Raw genomic sequence first — 23272 nt, 5'->3', positions numbered from 1 at the left:
GGCCGAGAAGGCGGAGCCACCCTCACTTCCTCCTTTTCATCTGGACTTCCTGTTGTCACAGCGCGATCATATTTATCAACCTTTCACTTCTCCTTTTTCACAAATAGCCCCGGGCATTAGTGTTAGCAGTCTTGTCGCAGCCACCTCAAGGATAATCACTGAATTCTGCCTAAAAGACTTAAGGAAAGTGCCTGCAAAAGGTAAGGCTGATGGCATTTTAATCTGGTTGGAGAATGAAGCCCCAAGCCATTTTACGTGGGGTAGGGTATCTTCTGGGAGTCTCCATACACCTCTGTGGGAACCCTAAACTTTCCTTCAATTCTGTTTTACAAATATTTAGTGTAAAGTAAAGTAAAAAGTAAGTAAGTAAGTAAAAGGAAGTAAAAAAGATCAGCAAGATCCTTTCTGTTGTGTGCTACTGAGTTGATTCAGACTCATAGGGATCCTATAGGACAGAGTAGAACTGCCCCATAGTGTTTCCTAGGCCAAAATCTCTATGGGAGCAAATTGCCCTGTCTTTTCTCCTGCAGAGCAGCTGGTGAGTTTGACCTGGTGACCTCTAGGTTATCAGCCTCGTGCTTAACCACTGCTCCACCAGGGCTCTGTCTACAAAAAAAAAAAAAAATTTTTTTTTTCTTTAAAACTGTTGCCATGGAGCTGATTCTGACTCCTAGTGACCCCATAGTATAGCGTAGAACTGCCCCATAGGATTTCCAAGGAGTGGCTGGTGGATTTGAACTGCTGACCTTTTGGTTAGCAGCCAAACTGTTAACCACGGGGACACCAAAACCCATTGCCATCGAGTCGATTATGGCTCATAGTGACTCTATAGGACAGTTTCCTATTGAGCCCCTGGTGGATTCGAACTGCTGATCTTTTGGTTAGCAGCCATAGCACTTAACCACTGTGCCACCATGGTTTCCACTGGGACACCAGTAACTCCCAAAAGGCAATCTGGACAGAAAGGCTTTTAATTAACTAGATTCCCGTTATCTTATATCAGGCATTCATGTGCTTAAATTGCTTGCTACATAATTTGAATTTCTCTGTGTGGTAATTTCTGATGCCTGGAGCTTTCTAGATGAGGCCAGGTGTGCAGTGGTTAAAGCACTCAGCTGCTAACCAAAAGGTCAGCGATTGGAACCCACCAGCACTCCACAGGAGAAAAATGTGGTAGACTGCTTCTGAAAAGATTTACAACCTTGGAAACCCTATGAGGCAGTTCTACTCTGTCTTATGCGGTCATTATGGGTTGCAATTGACTTGAGGGCAACCGGTTTGGTTTGGTTTGGGGCTATTTGGAATGAAACTGGGGAGATTTCTTCTGTGCTCTGGTCTTTAGAAGATTGGTCTTGTGATTTTAAAAAGTAAGAAGAGAACCAACAGCCAGAGCCATTTAGAAGGGCACCTGGGAGTCTGAAATGTGAGTCTTGTTCATTTGAAAAAATTTCAAAAGCAAACTTAGTGACTCCCAGTGCAGTTCCTCAGAGACACTAAATGGAAGGGCAGTCAAAATCGCAACACCTAGCTCAGACTCAGGGACACAGCATGCTCAGTAAATGTATTTTTGAGGTGAAAGCTAGACACCTGTAAGAGGTACTTGGTTTGGCAGGCAGGTTTTAAAAAGCAGGAAGAACATTGTTATCCTCAGGCTTCCCCCAATTAAACATTCTTGGTGCAAAAAACATGAATATTAATAAACATAATATGAAGTACACTTATGACAGTCAACCAACAAAACTTGATATTGCAATAATTTCCAATTCATGAGCTATAACTAATGATTGAGCTTGCACAGACCCAGCTAAGTGGTAGCTAAGCTTTAAGCTTTGGTCCTAACTTTTTCTGTGACGATCGTGGTAGTTGCTGGGGATCAAGTCTTACCACTGGATATGCTGTATCAGCGCTTTCTTCTTCCAGGACCTGTAAGACTCTGACTTGACTGTGCCCTGGAAGGGAGAGGGGAAAACATCCCCAGGACCACATCTACCCCCACACCCAACTAAGGGGGATGGGAGGAGCAGAGGTGTCTAGATTTGCAAAGGAAAGGTTCAGCACTTCAGGGGCTATTGAGCCTTGAATTTAAAAATAAAGACCAGACTTTTCAATGAATTAATTCAATAATCAGGTGTTAAGTGGCTACGGAGGGCCAGATATTGTGCTTTGGAATGTACTGTTGGTATAGGGGGAGTGGCAAGTTCAGCAAATAGTTCTACCCTTAAGCAACTCCCATGGCAGAGACCAGATATGTATGTACGTGCTCTGGAAGAGAGATCAGGGAAAGCAGAATCTTAGTTGCTGGCAGAGTGAAGACATTTTGTTTTCTCAATCTTGAGTGGAATATGCAGTTTTGAAATTGTAGTTAAATTGGAGGAGCAGGGGCTGGGCTGAAGCATGATTTCCTGTGATACTTCCTGTGTGGGCCATTGGGGAGTATCTAGCTTTTTTTAAATGAAGTGATTACACCCACAGGGAGTGATTTAAAACCCACCCTTCCTCAGCTATCTGTGACCACCACCTAAGGACCCCACCTTTGTTCAGTGACAAGAGGCACAAAATGGAATAGACAAACTGTATTGGCCTTTACTTTCTTATCACTTCATGTTGATCTCTAACTGCCCAGAGGCTCTGAAGCTCCAGACCTCAGAGACCTATTTCCCTTCCCCACTCCCACCTCACAACATAGCAGCTGGCAGGCGTTGTACTAAGTGCTGGAGACAGAAGGAGAAACGATGTGGTTATCAACCTCAGACTGTCTGGAATCTAATGTGGAGGACAGACACAGTGATGCACAACTATAACATGACGTGATCCTTTCTACAACGGAGGAGGGATTGTGCATGTCAAATTTAGGAGGGATTTTGGAGCATGCTAAAGACTCCCTGGGAGAGGAGGTGACTGCTTCAGCTCACTTTCAAAGTATGAGTTTGCTATGGGGACGAGAGTAATAGTATTCCAGACCAAGTGGCCAGATTTGCACAGTCCAAGTAATGTAGAACCCCAGGCATGTTAGAGATGAGGGTAATCAAGTGGGACTGGAGTGAAACAAGCCATGATTGTGGGACCTCTGGAAGTCTAAATCTCTTTCACATATGTGGTTCTGGGACCCCTGCACCTAAGGAAGGGCAGGACCAATATGGGGGGTGGGGCTAGGGGGCCTGGGTCTATCCCTGGATGAGGGTAAGCTCTAGATGTCCACATGGTGGAATAGATGGGATGTGTCCTGACATAAAGGAGAAGAGGAAGATTTCTTCCCCTCAACCTAGATTTTCCCCTAGATTAGAGGTAAGGGTGGAGCTTTTTGAGAGGTTATAGCCATTCTCTTTTTTCTCAGCTTCCGTTACAGGAAATGCTGTGTTGATTTAGTTACAGTGGTTTGGTTTGTGTTCCAAGATCAGTCAGCCCACAGCACTTGTAGGGAGGGAGCACCCACTCTGTATAGATCACACTGGGCCCTAGAGACTGGGTTCCTGCCCTCAGGAAGCTCCCAGGACCCAGCCGCCACTGCAGGCACAGAGCACTGAAGGGAGAACCCAGAGAAGCCAGACAGCAGTGCAGAGCCAGCCTTGGTGTGGCTGGAGTAGAGGAGGGGAAGATAGCAACTGGAAGTGGGCACTCAGTTTGGGAAAACTGTCTGGAAGCAGGTTTGGGAAAGAGGAAGATGTGTGTTCCCAAAGCCCATGGGTAAGCACTCAGAGTGGAGGCCACAGATCTCTATGTTGAGATATAGAGGCAAGTCCTGTATTCATTTCCCATCTCAGGAACACGCAGTGGAGTTCCTACCCAAGTGGTAGCATCAGTACATGATGTTGTTATGTGCCGTTGAGTTGAGTAGAACTGCCTGGTAGGGTTTCCAAGGAACAGCTCTTGGATTCTAACTGCTGACCTTTTGGTTAGCAGCCAAGCTCTTAACCATTGTGCTACCAGGGCTCCTAATACATCATAGCTGTGGCCAAAAATTGTTGTAAAAGATGCCATGAGGATACATCTCTGTCGTCACTACTTAGAAAAAATTTTTGTTACTCAAGTCCCCAATATTCTTCTCTGAGGAACCAAAGACTTCCATAAGCTTCGTATATAAGAGATCAAAAACAAAAACCCATTGCCGTTGAATCAATTCTGACTCATGACAACCCCGTGTGTTACAGAGTAGAACTGTTCCATAGGGTTTTCTTGGCTGTAATCTTTACAGAAGCAGATCACCAGGCCTTTCTTCCATGGTACCACTAGGTGGGTTCAAACTGCTGTCATTTAAGTCGGTAATCAAAAAAACAAAACCTGTTGCTGTCGAGTTGATTCTGACTCATAGCAACCCTAAAGGACAGAGTAGAACTGCCCCATAGAGTTTCCAGGGAGCAGCTGGTGGATTCGAACCGCCAGCCTTTTGGTTAGCAGCTGAACACTTAACCACTTTGCCACCAGGGTCCCTTAGGTTAGTAGTCGAACACATACCTTGTAGGAAGGGATACTCAAAAAACCAAACCCACTGCCATGGAGTCGATTGTAGGAAAGGATAGGAAGCCAATAATTAATTACCTTGAAGAATACCATGGTCTTACATGTTAACGGTGATTGTCTCTGGGAGATAGAGTTTCAGATTATAATTTATAAATTACTGTTTATAAAATAATTTATAAATTATTTTATACTTTTCTTTGTTGCTTGAAATTTCTTACAGAGGCCATGCAAAACTTAAAAATAAAGTTTTCTCCAAAAAAAAAAAGCAAACAAAGCATTACTAAAGGTCTTCAGGACCTTGGTATGTTTTATTCATAAAAATCTAGCAGAAACTCAGGGTCCCTCTTAGGCATGGGCTGGAAGTTCTGAACTTAATTTTTTAGTCAGCATTCACTGACCCAGGCACTCAGGGGCTGAGCCATCTAGGAAATATGACATCATTTAACCTTCAGAGCAACCAGTAAGGTAAGTATCAATATTCCCATTTTAAAGATGAGGAAATTTTGAGAGAGGGAGGTTAAGAAAATTGCCCAAGGCCACAGTGTCACTGCTAGACCTCTCCGATTCCAAAACTAGTGCTTATCAAGTTGCACTCCATGGAACATCAAGGTCTTTGAGCTATTAATAAGCAATTTTCCATGTAAAAATAGGATTTGTAGTTATATGACCAAAAAGCCAGTTGTCATCCTCAAGTTGGCTCCAACTCATGGCAACCCCATGTGTATCAGGGTAGAACTGTGCTCCATAGCTTTCTGATGGCAGATTTTTTTGGAAGTAGGTCACCAGGCCTTTCTTCCAAGGCACCTCTGAGTGGACTCAAACCTCCAACTTTTCAGTTAGCAGCTGAACACATTAACCATTTGGGCTACCCAAGGGGACTCCTGTAGTTATTTAGGTCTACTTTACTTTCTGTTAGAGACCCAACATGTACATTCTGTTCCTTAGAAGTCATTCATTAAAAAAAATTTTTTTTAACAACTTTTTATTTTTTTAATTTTTCCCTTTTTTTTTTTTTTTTTTTTTACCATGGAGTGCCCTTACTCTCTATTGTTATTTTTTGTTTGTTAAACATAATGGTCTGTGTAATGCCAAGGCTGCCTATTGGAGCTCCACTGACTGGTAAGATAAGGCTAAAGATCGAGAACTGATAGGGGTTTTTGATGCTTCTGTCTAACTGTATCCACTTCTGTTGTTGTTAGCCCCTGACTCATGGAGACCTTATGCACAACAGAACAAAACGGTGTCTGGTCCTGCCCCATGATCTGTTGCAGATTGGATCATTGTAAGCTATAGGGTTTTCATTGGCTGCTTTTTGGAAGTAAAGATCACCAGGCCTTTCTTGCTGAAGCCTCATAAGCATCATAGAAACATGCAAGCCACCACTGACAGACTGGTGGTGGCTACATGTGAGATGCCCTGGCTGAGAAGCAAACCTGACTCTCCTACATGGAAGATGAAAATTCTACCACTGAGCCACCTTTTATCTGCTTCTAGGCTTGGTTAAATTCAAGGCTGGATTAGACGGTGCTGCAAGTACAGGTCAAAGAAAAGAATGAGGATGGAACTAGAAATCCACAAGACAGTTTATTAGCCCAAGCTCTCTACCTGGAGGAAACTACAGGTTGAACTTCTGTATCAGGCCGTGGGAGGTGGCCACAGCTAACTGTCATTTGGTCAGGGAGGTTTCCTGGAAGCTGATGTCAGGGACTTTCTTCACAGAGCCATGAATCATAGGACTAGGAGTCACAGACTTTGACTGCAAGAGGAATGTCAGTTCTTTTGGGACTCTAAGGGTTGGTAAAGTGGAAGGCTTGATAATTAGCCAGTGGCGGTGAGAGAATAAATAAGGATCTCCAGGCTAGAAGAGAACGCTGCCCTGCAAAGGGAACCTGCCTGTCTCAGGGAATTGAAGAAAGGGAAATGGAGCAGCAGTCTCTCTAAGTTTATGAACATTGGGGCCATCATTGCAGTCACTGAAGTAGTGACAGCCTTCACCAAATGTGCATATTTCCTCCATCAGTTGGGTGTGAGTCTTTGTAAGCAGAAAATCAAGGAAGGAGAAAAGGGAGGTTTTCCTTCCCTTCCATGAAGGAAGGAATCAGTGGGGAAATTCCTAGAGCTGTTGGTACCTCTTTATTGGGAGCTCTGTGGACAATTAGGTTACTAGGCCTGAGGCAGCTGCCATAGAATCCCAGAATGTTGGAACTGAGGTGATTCTAGGAGGCATTTGACCCAATCCACTTCTGTTATGATGGTAAATTATTTACCTATGTCCAAAAGATAGCTTATTGGCAGAATAAAATCTCAGATCATGGCTCCTGATGCTGTCGTCTCATGTTCATTCCACTGTACCATATTACTTGGAGTTAATGAGCTAAAGTCCAATTATTTGCTCATCGAACAAGCTTATTTTGAGCACACTGCACTATGGTTTTTTATGAGTCCTGGGGAGAATGGTTAAGTGCTTGGTGGGTAGCTGAAAGGTTGGCAGTTTGAAATCACCCAGTGGCTTCACCAGGAGAAAAGACCAGGCGATCAGCTCTTGTAAAGATTATAGCCTAGGAATCCCTATAGGGTAGTTCTTCTCTGTCATGTAGGGTTGTTATGAGTCGGAAACAACTGGATGGCACAAACAACATATACCAGGTACTCTGTTAGGCCCTGAGGATTCAAAGATGAATAAAATAGCTCTTGCCTTCAAGGAGCTCATAGGCTAGTGAGGAAGGAGATAATTATAAAAGTGGTTAGTACAATGACAGAGATGCACAGATATTACAGGTACTCATTGGAGGGTTGGAGAGTTGAGCTTGGATGTTCTCTCTTGCTGTCTTCAAGTTCAATAATCTTTTCTGATGCAATGTCTAAGCTGCCATAATCCATTCCGGTATTTTAGTATATTTTCCATCTCACACATTGCAGTTGTTATCTTTAGAATCTAAATTTCAGTCTTTTTAATATTTTCATCTCTCTACTTAATTGTTTGAACATATAAAATCTACTTTAATGTCCTTACCTGCTATTTCTAACATCTGGGTCAGTTCAAATTGATTAATTTATCTCCTCATTGTGAGTTGTGGGTTTCTGCTTCTTCTGTGTTTGATATTTTGAGTGAAGCCAGACATTGTGATTTTTACCTTGTTGGGTGCTAGGTATTTTTTTATTCCTATAAGTCTTGAACTTTTTGGGGGATGCGCTTAAGTTACTTGGAAAGTGTTTGATGCTTTTGTGTCTTGCTTTTAAGATTTGTTAGGTGGAACTGGGGCATTGTTCAGCTTAGGGCTACTTATTCCCCACTACTGTGAGTTGGAACCACCTCAACGGCATCTAACAACAATAATAGCAACAACAACTGAGGAAAGACCCTCTGTGTCTTCTACCCAATGCCTTGTGAACTTTGAGGTTTTCCAGTTTAGTGGGTGGGAACAGGCACCTAGTCCCAGCTCTGGATGAGTGCCAGACACTGTTCATATGACACCCAATCTTGGATAGTTTCTTCACATGCATGTATTGATCAGTACTCAGCTGAATTCTTTTTTTTTTTAATTGTCATTTTTTTTGTTGCACTTTAGATGAAGGTTTATAGAACAAACTAGTTTCTCATTAAACAATTAATACGCATATTGTTTTATGACCTTGGTTGCCAACCACACATGTCAGTACTCTCCCCTTCTCGACCTTGAGTTTGCCATTCAGCTGAATTCTTGATGGGCTTTGAGGTAATGGGCCTCCAAAAATGTCCGTGTTATGATCCCTGGAACCTATAAATGGACTTAGCAGATGTGAATGAATTAATATCTTGTGATGGGGACATTATCCTGGTACACCCAATCTAATCATATGGATTCTTATAAGAAAGAGATAAGACAGCAGAGTGGGAAGTAAAAGACGTGACAACAAAAGCAAGAGGTTGGAGTGATTCAAGGAAGGAGCCAAGGAATGCAGGTGACCATCAGAAGCTGGCAAAGGCAAGAAAATTGATTTTTTTCTAAACTCCTTAGAAAGCGTGCATTACTGCCAAAACGTTGATTTTAGACTCCTAACCTCCAGAGCTGTAACAAATAATTTGTTTTTTCAAATGACTAAATTTGTAGTAATTTGTTATAGTGGCAATAGGAAATTAACACAGGCACCCTCTGCAGTTCTTTGGTGTTTGCTTTCTGTACATCTCTTTCCTTTGGCGTGTGAACCCTAGCTGCCTTGGCCTTCTCAGAATCTCAGTTCTGTCTCATCAACTCAACGAGTCTGCCAGGCTTCCCCTCTCTGCCCCGTGGCCTGAAAACTATGTCAATACAGGAAGCTGGGGCAGTCATAGGGCCTACATAATTTATATCCCATGACTGTCTCCCATCGTCTGATATCCTGTATCTTGCAAGCCATAGTTTTATATAATTTTTCCATTTTTTGGTTGTTTCAGGTGAGAAAGTGCATATGATTCCTACTAATCCATTTTGTCCAGAAGCACATATCCCAAATATGTGATTTTATATTTGCTTGTGTTGTTGTTGCTGTTAGGTGCCATTGAGTCTATTCTGACTCATTGTGACCCATGTACAACAGAACGAAATGCTGCCTTGTCCTATGCCTCCATTGCTATATTTGAGCCCATTGTTGCATTGTGTCAGTCCATCTCGTTGAGGACCTTCCTCTTTTTCACTCACCCTCTACTTTACCAAGTATGGTCTCCTTCTTCAGGGATTGTTCTCTCTTGATAACATGTCCAAAATACGAAAGACGAAGTCTTGTCCTCCTGGCTTCTAAGGAGCATTCTGGCTCTACTTCTAAGACAGATTTGTTTGTTCATCTGGAAGTCCATGGTATATTCAGTATTCTTTGCCAACACCATAATTCAAATGCATCAGTTCTTCAGTCTTATTCTTTGTCTGACTTTCACATGCATATGAGGCGATGAAGATACTATGGCCTGGGTCAGGCACACCTTAATCCTCAAAGTGTCATCTTTGCTTTTTAACACTCTAAAGAGGTCTTTTGCAACAGATTTGCCCAGTGCAGTACATCATTTGATTTCTGGACTGCTGCTTCCGTGAGCATTGATTTTGGATCCAAGTAAAATGAAATCCTTGCCAACTTCAATCTTTTCTCCACTTATCATGATGTTGCTTATCGCTTCAGTTGTGAGGATTTTTGTTTTCTTTATGTTAAGGTGTAATCCATACTGAGGGCCATTCTGTAGTCTTTGATCTTCATCAGTAAGTGCTTCAAGCCCTCTTCACTTTCAGCAAGCAAGGTTGTGTCATCTGTATATCGCAGGTTGTTAATGAGTCTGTCTCCAGTCCTGATGCCATGTTCTTCTTGATACAGTCTGGCTTTTCAGATTGTTTGCTCAGCATACAGACTGAATAAGTATGGTGAAAAGATACAGTCCTGAAACACACCTTTTCTGATCTTAAACCATGTAGTATCCCCTTGTTCTGTTCGAATGACTGCCTCTTGGTCTATGTACAGGTTTCACATGAGCACAATTAAGTGTTCTGGAATTTCCATTCTTCACAATGTTATCATAATTTGTTATGATCCACACTCTTGAACGCCTTTGTATAGTCAATAAAACACAGGTAAACATCTTTCTAGTGTTCTCCACTTTCAGACAAGTTTCATCTGACATCAGCAATATTCTTCATTCCACGTCGTATTCCGAATCTGGCTTGAATTTTCTATAGCTGTATTTTCTTATAGACATATTTTTTATAAAGGTGACACTTAGCTTTTTTTTGTACTAAGGCTTCAATATCTGGTGTGTATATATATACATATATATACGTACACTTAAAGCACATCTTAAGTCAGACTGTTGTTTTTTCAGCGTAGAACTAGTTCTTAGGGTTTGCTTGGCTGTAGTCTTAATGGAAGCAGATTGCCAGTCCTATCTTTCTTGGACCAACAACCTTTAGGTTAGTAGTAGAATGCAAACCATTTATGCCACTTAGGAACCTTTAAGTGGGATTAACCAGATGGATTTAAGTGCTCAATAGCTACAGCATAGCTCTAGAGTGTAGCAGAATCATCATAGTCAATGTTTAGCTGCTAAAAAGGACTACACTCAGTTGAATGTGTCAGCTTGAATGTCACCTCCTCCATGAAATAATCCTTGATCAGCAGAACTAAAAATCTTCGAACTTTTAAGGCATTTTGGTACTGTTTTCTGGGTGTTGACATACTGTACTGTGCAAAAAAGCCTACGGTAAGGACTCCCAAGATGAAAAATGATAAAAGTCACATCCTAAGAGTTAAACTAATAAAAAAAATCTTCTAGATAAAACTAATCAGTTTATTTATCCATAGGTGTGTCAAAGCCTTTGTCTACTTCTAACTAATATAATAGAGTGGTTCTTTAAAACTAAATAATCATGAGTTCCATTTGTTGAGTACTGACAATATATGCCAAGCTCTGTGGCAAAATTATTTAATCTTCCCATCCGTTCAATGAGGTATAGGTATTATTTTCATTTCACATATGAAGAAATTGTGACTAGACATGTTAAGTAGGTTTCTAAATCTCACATACCCATTCAGTGACATATGTGAGAGTCAAATTCAAGTTTGACTTCAAAACCTGTATATTAAATCATTACATACTTTTTAACCCTCCAAGCTTATCTGTCTTAGTTCCTAGTTCTGCTGTAACAAAAATACCACAAGTGTTTGTAGTACATGAGGAGACCCCATACCCATCACATTTATAATGGATGGATCGCTTTTGTGTGGCCCTTCTCACCATGGTCTTGTAACCCCCACCCAAGTGATTGGGTGGGATTGTGCAAATAGGGTAATTGTAGCCCACCAATTGTGACTGGTCTGTTTTGCTATCCTGCTGGGCTTGCAATGAGCCATCGCAGAGGCAGGAGAGAGAGGATCCCACCACCACCAAGGAAGAAGAACCAGGAGCAGAGAACATATCCTTTGCACCTGGGATCCCTGTGCTGAGAAGCTGCTGGAACCAGAAGATAGGGAGAGAGAGCTCGAGAAGTAGTGGCAGAGAAAAGATGGCAGGAGATGGCACGGCTGCCAGGAGAGAAAGCTGAGTGCCTTTGGGCAGGAGGCTTGCTGACGGTGTAAAGTGCCTCTGGGCACTTATTGGCAGCACTAAAGAGCTTTGTAACACTTGCCTGAGCAGGGCAGAGGCTGAGGGCCAGAGAGACATGCCTTTAAGCACGGCTTGGAAGAGGCTGTCCTGATGGAAGAACTATATCCTGAGTGTTCCTGAACCTGAACTGTAACCGGTTACTTCTCTAATAAGCCCCATGATCATGAGTATTGTCTGTGAGTTCTGTGTGGCTATTGCAGTGAATTATTGAACCCAGCAAAGAAGTAAACAGTGCCATGGGAGGGATGGTTGTTGTCAGAATTGGTAAAGATGGCGGAGAGAAGAGGCATGTCTGGCCTTCACCTCATAGGAATCAGCCTTGTGCTGTTGGTCCTGATTCTCCTTTCCACTTGTGAAGTTAGAGGAGGTCAGACACCGTGCCCACACCATTTTTACACCCTTTAAGCATATCCCCTCCCTACCCCCACCCCCAATCCCTGACAGTCACCAATCTGCTTGTCTCCATGGATTTACTTATTCTGGATATTTCACAAAAATAGAATGTCTTAGCCTCCTGGTTCCATCGTAACAAAAATACTACAAGTGGATGAGTTTAAAGGGCAGGAATTCATTGTCTGAAAGTTTTAGAGGCTAGAAGTCCAAATCGGGATTGGCTCTTGTGGAAGATCCTTCCTTGTCAGTAGCCCTCAGTGTTCTTTGGCATTTCTTGGCTTATAGAGGGTTCCTTGAATGGTCTGTTCCGCCTGTGTGTGTCCCTCCTTACCTGTTTTCCATTTTCATAAGACTCACTCATAGGGATTAGGCTTAGGACCCACCCTACTCCAGTATGATCTCATTAACATAAAGGAAAAAAAGCCCTTATTTCCAAACAAGGTCACATTCAAGGTACAGGGATTACGATTTCAACATATGTTTTAAGCATTTTGTCTTTTTAACAGAGAAATTTACTCTGTTGTGAAACAAGTGGCTCAAGTTTATCCATAGCCTGGAGATCATCTGATTCCTGAGTACCTTGACGCTACAAAGAGGGTACTATAGATTGTACAATCAATCCATGTACTGCAAAGGCATAGTTCAAATTGAAAAAAAAAAAAGTTCACATTTTGCTTTATACATCAGTTTCATGTGCAGTTTTTAAAGATTAGTCACTTAACAAAACCTCATTACCTCTGAAAGAAAGTTGAAAATTATGTATCTGGATCTCTAGAATTGAAGACTAGACACTGGGTATTGATGTCCTCACACACACACACAAATGATATGCTATTAAAAAAAAAAAAGTAAGCTTTCATTGCTATATCTTTTTTCCTTCTCCATTGGATATTTGTTGGTCTGTTTTTATTTCAGCTGTGAGATTGTCAGATTCAGGAGGATGGCTATTGCTTAGTCATAGTTGTATCTACCACAGCATCTAGAACAGAAAACACCATGAATGTTTCTACAATAAAAGAATGAATGAGGCATAGCTATGTTCTACCTACGTTCATGTAAAGTAGGTAGAACATAGCTATGGGCATTAGGCCATGGGCTTGATGAGCCATGGGCTTTCTCCACAACTGATTGGCTAGCCAGTCTCTGACCTTGAAGCCTACCTTTCTGAGTAAGTACCCAGGTGCTAGTCACTGATGCTGCACATGGACCACAAAGCACTGTCCTTGCTGTGTATCACTGTGACTTATCCTCATCTAAGGATGCCTCTATTGTTCTCTTCTACAGTTCTTTATTCAATGTTAAGCATTTTAGATTTGCAAAAATGAGTGTCCAGGATGAGCCAACTGATATCTCAACTCAGAGACTAAGAGAGCACAGAGATTGGAGAGACTTCCCAGAGCAGAACCACAGCTCAAACCCAACATGATGCTGATGATCCTTGAACTTCGAACATTTATGTCCTCTGATCTCCCATGTCACATTGCAGAGTCAGGTCACTTATTTTTTCTCTTCCTTCTAATTTTTAGGGTGAGCTTATCAGCATGGGCGTAAGTAGCCTGAAATTGCTGAAGTATGTCCTGTTTTTCTTCAACTTGCTCTTTTGGGTAAGTGTGTCTCTTTTGAGCATGGTTGAGCTTACCATTCCCCGGCTAAGCTCTACTTCTCTCTACTGAATAGCCTGATGTGGAGTGTAACCCCTGTCTGGGTCATGTTTAGCTTAGGAGCAAAGAAATAATAATTTCTTCCCCACTTCCTGTCTTGCCATATGTAAGCCTGCAAAATGTAAATATACCAATGTAATTATTAACAAGGGTGCTTTTGCTTGCTACTGCTCACTGCTATGGTGGGAAACTTGAGCCTACATTCTGTATCTCTGGATACTGGTTTGTTTTGTTTTGTTTTTTTGTGGACACCTTGGAAAAGTGGCTGATTGAAGTGGAAGTCACTCTTCCCGAGGAGGTTTCACTGTCAGATTCAGTAACCAAATTTCAGACATAGGATGGATTGGTACTTACATTTCAAGGAGAAGATTCTTAAAAGTTTGTGCTCTCTAGCTGACTGCCTAGCAATATGAGCTTCCTCAAGCAGGGTGTCCTCTCTACATGGTCATGGTTTCCAAAAGGAAGGTCATGTGAGCAGTTGAGGGAACAAGGAGTAGGGGATTTGAAGTATTAAGTTAGACATACTATATGGTAAAGATACTGTGTGGCTCTACACAGTGAGTTTTCCCTGGTATTTGGAAATGAGTAGGATGAAGCACAAATGGGACTCCACAGGAGGAAACTGGAATTACTTGTCTTTTAGGAGCATAGGAAAGTTGGGTAAGTAGGTTGTTCATGAGAGTCTTTATACAGCCAATGGAAAAATGTGATTCTGATCTAAAGCAAGTGAGAATAGGAGGAGATACTCAAGAACTAGCACCGTATTCTTCCTCAGATGTTGTGGGATTCTTGTTTTCAGTTCTGTGGCTGCTGCGTTTTGGGATTTGGGATTTACTTCCTGATGTACAACAACTTTGGGGCGCTCTTCCATAACCTCCCCTTCCTCACACTGGGCAATGTACTTGTCATCGTGGGATCCATTATCATGGTAGTTGCCTTCCTGGGCTGCATGGGCTCCATCAAGGAGAACAAGTGTCTGCTTATGTCGGTGAGTCCCTAGCAGCAGATGTGGTACGTTAAATGCAGAGTGGTAATGCCTTAAGTCCTAAGCAAGATGTTGCTTGGTAGCTCACCTGTAAGCCCAGGGAAATCATAGGAACATAGGACTGGTACCTCAGGATAGCCAAGTATGTCCAGAGCAACAGTATTTTATTTCTGACTGGGAGCCAGAGGGATAGATGGGAGACTGCATTGCTATCCTCCTTGGCATCCATCTTACACTGTAAATGATAACCATTGTCATTACTGTAATTTCTCTTCATGACATTTTATTTCTTCTCCATGTCTGGCTGAGATTAAGTGTCATCCATTCACCTAAGCCCTCCTCACAACTAGTATATATTTTCAGGAGCTGATTCAGAGTCAGTGACTCTGATGGAAAATCTAGTCTCTAGACTCTGGCCTCACCAAAATGACAAAGGACACTTCCCTAACCCACATTTTTACAAGATAGCCCATAGTGTCAGTGACCCAACTTGAGTGAGGGTGTAGGCTACAGCCATTGAAATCTAACATGAGGATGCTAGAGCATCCTCTCAGCAAACTGTCCTGAAGGAGCATCTTCAGGCTTAGATTTTTCCTAGAAACTTCATGAAAAAAAGATCTCATTTCTCTCTTGACCTCAGCACAGAGTTTGGTATAACAGTGCCACTTTATCCATAGGTATGGCTCCTAATCACTTTGGTTCTTCCTTAAGTCATTCGGTTAATCCTCTTTCTCGTATGAGTCAACTGTTAAACTGGAAATCAGAGAAAATAAGAAAAAGTCCCTGTTCTCACAGCAAAAGGTGGGAGAAAATAGACATGGAGAACAGGTTTTAAGTAGTCAAAACCAGTCTTGGGGTAAAAAAGTGATGGAGAGAGTATGTGAAAATGTGTTTTCTTTTGTGTATGATTAACACAAAGGGGGAAAGTGTCTAAAGCTAGGAACAAATATGAGTCAGGACTGTGATTAGAGCACCTCTGCCTCCATCTGTACAAGGTTTTTCTTAGCTTCCACCAGCACCTGCCCCCACCATGCTAACTCTGATCTCTCAGAAAGGCCCAGGCCCAAAACTAAAGACACATGGTTCAGTTTTCTGGCCTTTTGCTCAACTGTTTTGGTAGGCTTTTGCCAAAATTGCTTCATTTATTCTCTTTCACTCAACAGATGGTATTGAATACGTATTGTGTGCTTGGTGCTCTGGTAGGCACAATGGGTAGGAAGGAACAGTGTTAGAAGACAGCTGATCTACCCCCTAAAGGCTTGGAGTCTAGTTGTAGGAAAAAACCCGTTGCCGTTGAGTCGATCCCAACTCATGGCCACCCTATAGGACAGAGTAGAACTGCCCCATAAAGTTTCCAAGGAGTGCCTGGTGGATTTGAACTGCCGACCTTTTGGTTAGCAGCCATAGCTCTTAACCACCATGGCACCAGGGTTTCCAGTTGTAGGAAAAGAATACATATTTCTCACAAAACAAGAGAAGGCTTACAAAGGGTTGAGCAGGCAGGAACAGAAACCTCCTTAACCCCCTGCACATGTGTAGAGACCTGCTTGGTTGCTTCCAGGGTGGAATGGGAGTGGGAGGAGAACCAGAATTTGTGCTGTGAACATGTTTCTGCTTTGCAACAGTTCTTTGTTCTACTGCTTGTTATCCTCCTTGCTGAGGTGATCTTGGCCATCCTGCTTTTCGTGTATGAACAGAAGGTACGTCATAAAGGGCACAACTCATTGTCTCATTTGCTGAAAGTGAGGTGTATGTGGTGGAGAAGAAATTGGCATAGAGTAAGCCCTATAATAGGGGAAGGATCAAAGTGGATGTATGGAGGAAAGGGAGATTAATTGTAATTGGGGATAGAAAAAAACTCATGGAGGAGATTATATTTGAGTGGTGCCTTGAAGGATGATTAGGAAGAGTAGTAAAAACCAGTTTATCTTCCTATAACTACTTAGTTTTCTGTCTGCTTGGCAGTAGGGAATGTGGGGGTGCCTAAGAGAGCCCATGTTTTGATGGCCCCTTTTTGTTCTGTGTAAACCAGAGTTCTGGAAAGTCAAGAGTCCATTGTGTACTTCATCCTTCAACGCCATCACACTCTCAGCTCGTCTTCCTATATACAACTTACTCCCCTCATTTCCTTAGCTTTGAGGAGACAGTTCAGAAAGGAAGAGGAAATTGAACTAGTAGAATATGCTAAACTTAAATTTTGAGTCCTAAAAATTACTTATTCCTTGAACTCATCTGTTTTTTACAATGTCTCCACTGCTGGAATGTGCCTGCTCAGCTGGGTGAGTATGTGGCCAAGGGCCTGAAAGACAGCATCGATCACTATGGCTCAGACAACAGCACCAAGGCAGCGTGGGACTCCATCCAGTCATTTGTGAGTACAGGTGGAATCCTCCTGAGCTTAACCGTTCGTTTTCTGGAAGTTTCAGAACCTAAAGTCCAGAGCCCTGACGTCCAGAATGATGCCATGGCATCACAAACAAGGGAGCACAAGAATCAACCTGACTGATACCAAGTTATCCACACTCTCCCTTTCATCCCTCATCAACTCAGATAGACTCACTGTTTAAGCCCTACTAGTATGTAAGGAAGACCTAAACATGTCATACTGGATTAATTGATGTATTTTCTAAAATTTTACTGTAAACAGGAATTATATAAGAAGTCTCTATTGAATTCCTGAGTAACCCCAACTAAGTATCTGCATTCTGTTTCTCATGCCCTCTCCCCACCCACAAACATGCATGTGGTACTCTGCATTCCTACGGTGGTGGTGATTGATGATGGGCAACATAGATGGGGTCAGTGGAGCCAGCCTGGCATTGGCACAGTCTGTGTCCCAAACACTACCCCTGTGACCACATGGAGCCACACTCATGGCCTTGTCATGCCTGCTTAGTGCGGAGTAGGAGAAGTAGCACAGGAATTAGAGCTTAGAAGCCAGGATTGGGTAACTTTGGGCAAGTCACTTAATCTCTCTGGATCCCCAATTCCTTTTTTTAAATTTTTGTTTATTTTTCCAACTTTGTATAGAAACCTTTTGATTATAGGATTTTCAGGCATATACAAAATAAAGAATAGTACCAAAATGTATCTCCATGGACATATCACATAGGTTGAACATTTACAGTGGCGCAGTGGTTAAGCACTTGGCTGCTAACCAAAATGTTGGCGGTTCAAACCCACCAGCTGTTCCATGGGAGAAAGATGTGGCGGTCTACTTCCATAAGGATTACAGCCTTGGAAACCCTATAGGGCAGTTCTACTCTGCTAACAGGTGCCAGTGTTGCCTCGTTTAATCCCCTAAACTTTTGTTATTGTTGTTGTTAGAATATTTTAAAACAAATCCTAGATATAGCGTTTCATCCATTAAATATAAAGTATGTGTCTCAAAAGTAAGAATTTCTTTTTAACACAACTAATTTCTTTATTGGAGCCCTGGTGGGACAGTGGTTAAGTGATACAGCTGCTAACCAAAAGGTCAGCAGTTCAAATTCACCAGCTATTCCTTGGAAACCCTACGGGGCAGTTCTACTTTGTCCTATAGGGTCGCTGTGGGTCGGAATTGACTCAATAGCAATGGGCTTGGTTGATCAGGTTAATTTCTTTATCATACCTAAAAATTTACAATAATTCCTTAACATCAACTAGCAAATAGTCTATAATCAAATTTTCCTCATCTTCTCAAAAACATTTTTAACGGATTTGTTCCAATCAAGATCCAAACAAGGTTCACATGTTATGTTTGGGTATGTCTTTTAAATCTCTTTTTGTCTATAAGAGTTTTTCTCTCTGCTCATGCTATTTATTTGTGGAAAGAAATTAGGTTATTTGTCCTATAGAATTTCCCACTTCCTGGATCTGGCTAGTTGCTTTCTCAAGGTATTTTGGTGTCATGGAGACTTATCTCCCATAAACCCTGTAAATCTAGAGGGTTGATGCAGGCTCAGTTTTTTGCCAAGACTACCTCATAGGTGGTACTTCCCATTGCATCATGTGAGTAGGCACATAATGTGTCTGATGGTCCTACTTTTAGTGATTTTAAGATTGATCATTGGTTTCAGGTATGGTCAGCCCAATCTCTCCATTATCAAGTCCCCTAGGAACCTATTTCCTAATATGTAAAACGTGAATAAGCTTGCATTCTCTACTTCACAGGGTTCTTATGTGAATTAAATGGTATAACCAAATGTGAAAGCACTTTGTTCTAAGAAGCCTATAAGTCAGGGCAATTCTGGATTTTCTGTTATAGAGTCAGATCTGAAGGGATCATCTCTCCATCTCAAGGATCAGTTTTTTTTTTTTTCTTTTCGTTTTGTTTTTCCTGTTAGCTTTCTAACCATCATGTTTTTGGGGTTTGGCTTTTAGCTGCACTGTTGTGGTGTAAATGGTACGATGGATTGGAAAAAGGAAATACCAAAATCTTGCGAAGGTCAAGTTGAGGTAATTTTTTGGGCATCTTTCCTGTTATTAGCCTCTTTGATTAAACTTTTAATTACCTTAGAAACTTTAGTTGTGCACATCCTAGTCCTCCCAGACAGAAACAGGAAACTTTGAACAAAAGAAAGACTAAGGAGACAACCCCAGGTAGCTAGACAAATCAGGGAAAAGCAGGAACAAACTCATGTAGATTAAAGACACTGTGAAGAATCTTGTTACACTGAAATATTACATTGCAGGGAGAAAGTTTGTATGAAAGTGGCAGAGTAGAGTCTAGATTTTTCTTAAGCAAGAGGTAGGTCCTCTTATGGTTGAAAGTGAGATTAGTAGAGCTGAAGTAGAACAGATTCTCCTGCTGTCTGTTCCCCTGCTCTCCTTCCTTGGAGATGGCAGGATACAGCCCCTTAATGAAATCTATCATAACTTCAAAGTGAAGGAATGATGAGATGGGAGAGAGAGTTAGTAGAACTGCTGAAACAACCTATACACTTAATTTGTACATTCAGAATAGACTCAGAGAAGCCAAAATCATCTTCCAACCACACCAAGTCCCTAAGGTCCTGTCCTCACCTTATGTTACCATCTCTTGGGGTTGTTTGGAAGTCTCCAGAATTTTCACATCTGTGGAGGAAGATGATGACACCTACCAACCAACCCTAGAGCTAGGTATGGATATCAGGGGCTTACTGGCTGTTGAAGCAAAAGATGAAATGCCAGTCAATCCTAGGATTGCAGAGCCCATAATTCCCATTTGTTAACCCCAGGTCAGCAGTAAGTGTTCAAAGAACAAAAGATCATCTGCTGCTGACATGCTTCTTTGGAGCTAATTTAACTCAGTGGGTAACAATTTAGGTCTTTTACATTATTGTATCACTGTCAGAAAATCCTCTAGTTTAATATTCTCTATGGAAACTCTGGTGGTATAGTGGTTAAGAGTTACGGCTGCTAACCAAATGGTCAGCAGTTCAAATCCACCAGGCACTCCTTGAAAACTTTGTGGGCCAGTTCTACTCTGTCCTATATGGTCACTTTGAGTTGGAACCAACTCGACGGCGACGGGTTGTTTTTTTTTTAATGTTATGCCTCAGTTTCTCCATCCATACAAAGAAGATAAAACTACAATAATTAGCCTAAGTTTCTTGGCATTACATAAGTCAAAATAAAAAGGTATCTTCCCAAATAAACCTCCTGATAAGGTTGAATAATTCAGTAGCATCACTTGTACCTGTAATTTTTTTCTAGGGTTGCTATGTGAAAGCAGAACAGTGGTTTCGCTCCAATTTCCTGTATATTGGAATCATCACTATCTGTGTATGTGTGATCCAGGTAAGAGCTTAGCCGTAGGAATATTGTGAGAATCAAATGAATTTATCCAGATGAGGTTTTAGAACAGTACAAGGTATGTAATATATGCTAAATGATTGTTAGCTATTTGTATTAGCTTAAAACTCCCCCTGGTCAAGTAGTAAATGATATTATTGCCACTTTGTCTTATGGCATACAGTACCTATGTCACAAAACGATGTATCTGGTCAACATATCCGTCAGAGTTATGAGTGATTCACAGTCAAACTAAAAGCCCCCAAGCAGAGCCCCACTTTGGTTCTTCACTCAACTGGTCTGGAAAAGAGCCTGTGATGAATTAAACATTTTACTTGAAAAAAGTGGTTTTGCATGCTAAGAAGGAGTTGATAATTAAAATTATAATCAATCTGCTTAGTTTGCAAGTCTGGGTTGAATGGGGGTAGTTTTGGGTCCTTTTTTATTATGTGATATTTTGACCATTTTCTCACCCATGTATAGCACAGATTAGCTAAGATTTAATCAGGAAGCGCAGAGAAGCCATTTTCTCTGTTTGGAAAACCAATGAGGCATAGAGAATGGGTAGAGATAACTCACCACACGATGTGTTCGATGAGCAGAACTTAACTATACTGGCAGCAAGACTTCTTTCACATAAGGAAACAAAAGATGTCCCAACGCTTTATAGTCTACTGTCTTGCCATCATTATTTTCAGTCCATCCTCAAGCATGAGGAGGGAACTCCTGAGAGGGAATTGGAAGTAACGGAGGGAAGGGTAGTCTCAGTATGATGGACAGTTTCTCTGTCCCTGGAGCCAATCCCAGGGGTTGTGGAGAGATGACTTCTCCTATGAAGACCTCACGTTTTCCCAACTCTTTTCTCAGGTGTTGGGGATGTCTTTTGCGCTGACCCTGAACTGCCAGATTGATAAATCCAGCCACATCTTAGGGATGTGACCTGCAACTACCCTGTATTGGAGAGACTTGTTTTATCTTTGGAAATCCAAAACCACTTGTAACATGAATCCCTAAATGATCACCTCCTGGACTGGCACTTTTGTCCTCCACCCATCTCTTCCCTGGTTTCATCACTGCCTCAAACAACTAGATATGAGGGTATTGGTCAGGAGTTTCCCATCTCAGGCAGCAAACCAATCATACATCAGCTCGTGGCAGCAGCCCCATGCCACTCAAGGTGGTGACACTAACACCAAGGGTTTTTCAGACATGACAGGGCCAGAGAATCTGTGGCATTAACATCTCAAGATCAAACGGTAGGTCCAGGATTTGAATTTTGGTATCTTCCCATTGTCAGCCTCAAGCCTCTAAATCATGTTCAGTCTACTCTACAAAGTTAAGCAAGAGACAGGCTAAAGCTAAAGGGTGTTCTGGGGCCACACTCACTGAATCATTGTCACAACCCTCTGTTTCCTTTTGACTAGAAGAATGACAGAGTACTGTTTCCCCAAAGGGTGAGGTTTCTTTTCAATTTCCTTATTAAATGGGCTTGCTGACTTATTCTAAGTCGTTCCAGAAGAAACTATCCAGTGATTCATATCCTGACTTTAACCAGTCTCTTAGCTTTTGATTTACATAGTCATGGAGGAGCTCAGTAGCACCTGTGTCTCTGATAGGTTAGCTGATAATCCCATTTAGAAGAATTCTGCTGTTATTTCTTTATCAGATAAGGTTTTATAAATGTACTATTTTAACACTTCAATAAATAAAATATCTTATGTTCTCAACCACAGTATTCTTATTCTTATACCTCATACCTACCTTCCATGACTCAGCCTGATGTCCCAGCCTTAAAAGTAAGCTCAAATAGTGTCAGTAAGCCAGGTGTATTAGTTATCTTTTGCTGCAAAACAAATTATTCCAGAACTTAGTGGCCGAAAACAACAGACATTTATTATCTCACAGTTTTTGTGGATCAGGAATTTGGGAGCACCTATGTAGGTTATTCTGGTTCATAGTCTCTCAAGGCTTTTTTTTATGTAGGTTATTCTGGTTCATAGTCTCTCAAGGCTGTAATCAGGGTATAGGCCAGTGCTACAGTTATATCAAGGCTCAATTGGAAGAGGATCTGCTTTCAAGCTTTCTTACATGGCTGTTTGCAGCCCTCAGTTCTTTGTTACATGGGCCTTTCCACAGGGCTTCTTTAAGACAGGCAGCTGGCTTTCCCTATAGCAAGACTTCCAAGAGAAAGCATGAGAGAAAGGACCCAAAGCAGAAGCCACAGTCCCTTTGTAGTCTAACTCAGAATTGATATCACTTCTGGCATATTCTTTTCCTTAGAAGTGAGTCAATAAGTTCAGCCCATATTCAAGGAGAGATTACACAAGAGTGTAAATATCATTGGGGCTCATTGGGAGCTAGCTTAGAGATTTCTAACCACACTATGTTTGTTGGGTAAAGAGAAGCAGCTAAATTGAATTATCTGTAAGTCCTAGATATGGTGACTGTATTTTGTAAAGCAAAAAATAAAAACATATCTAATAAGGAAGTGAACATCCAAATAAGGAGCCCTGGTGGCACAGTGGTTAAAGTACTTGGCTGCTAACTGATAGGTTGGAGGTTTGAACCCAGAAGCTGCTTCAAGGGAGAAAGATGTAGCAGTCTTCTCCCACAAAGATCCTGTTGGGGCAGTTCTACCCTGCCTTATAGGGTCACTATGAGTCGGAATTGACCCGACAGCACACAGCAACAACAACATTCAGGTGTAGAGAAGTCAGGGGTGGGAGAAGAATTGGTTTCTACTCTCAAAGTTTTGTACATGATCTCCCACCTTCAATTAAGGAGAATTGGTCATTTGAGTGATAGTCTATAGAGAAACCTACATCTTTTGCACTTTCATGAGGAAAACAAAGAAGGTACAGCGGAGACATGCCCTTGAGTACCATAGGTGTCAAAAGTATCTCAAATTCAATGTGT

At 41.7% G+C, this 23272-nt stretch overlaps 2 protein-coding genes across 3 annotated transcripts in view; both read left to right on the top strand.

Annotated features, from left to right (window-relative positions):
- The window catches only part of RBM15 (RNA binding motif protein 15), a 1133685-nt gene that overhangs the window by 739231 nt on the left and 371182 nt on the right, over positions 1–23272 (top strand). The window lies entirely within an intron of this gene.
- CD53 (CD53 molecule) lies at positions 72–22083 on the top strand. 2 transcript variants are annotated; one of them, XM_049880110.1, is made up of 8 exons: positions 75–200; positions 13480–13557; positions 14414–14602; positions 16225–16299; positions 16875–16970; positions 18965–19039; positions 20279–20362; positions 21224–22083. In XM_049880110.1, exons 2-8 carry the CDS (start codon positions 13495–13497, stop codon positions 21293–21295), a joined length of 654 nt encoding a protein of 217 aa, XP_049736067.1. In that variant the 5' UTR covers positions 75–200; positions 13480–13494; the 3' UTR covers positions 21296–22083. The 2 variants fall into 2 exon arrangements, with proteins under 2 accessions (XP_049736069.1, XP_049736067.1); XM_049880112.1 differs by lacking the exon at positions 16225–16299 and having other exon boundaries at positions 72–200.

The sequence above is a fragment of the Elephas maximus genome, chromosome 3, assembly GCF_024166365.1.
Source record: "Elephas maximus indicus isolate mEleMax1 chromosome 3, mEleMax1 primary haplotype, whole genome shotgun sequence".
Classification (NCBI taxonomy): domain Eukaryota; kingdom Metazoa; phylum Chordata; class Mammalia; order Proboscidea; family Elephantidae; genus Elephas; species Elephas maximus.
This window is presented reverse-complemented; position numbering and strand designations above follow the sequence as displayed.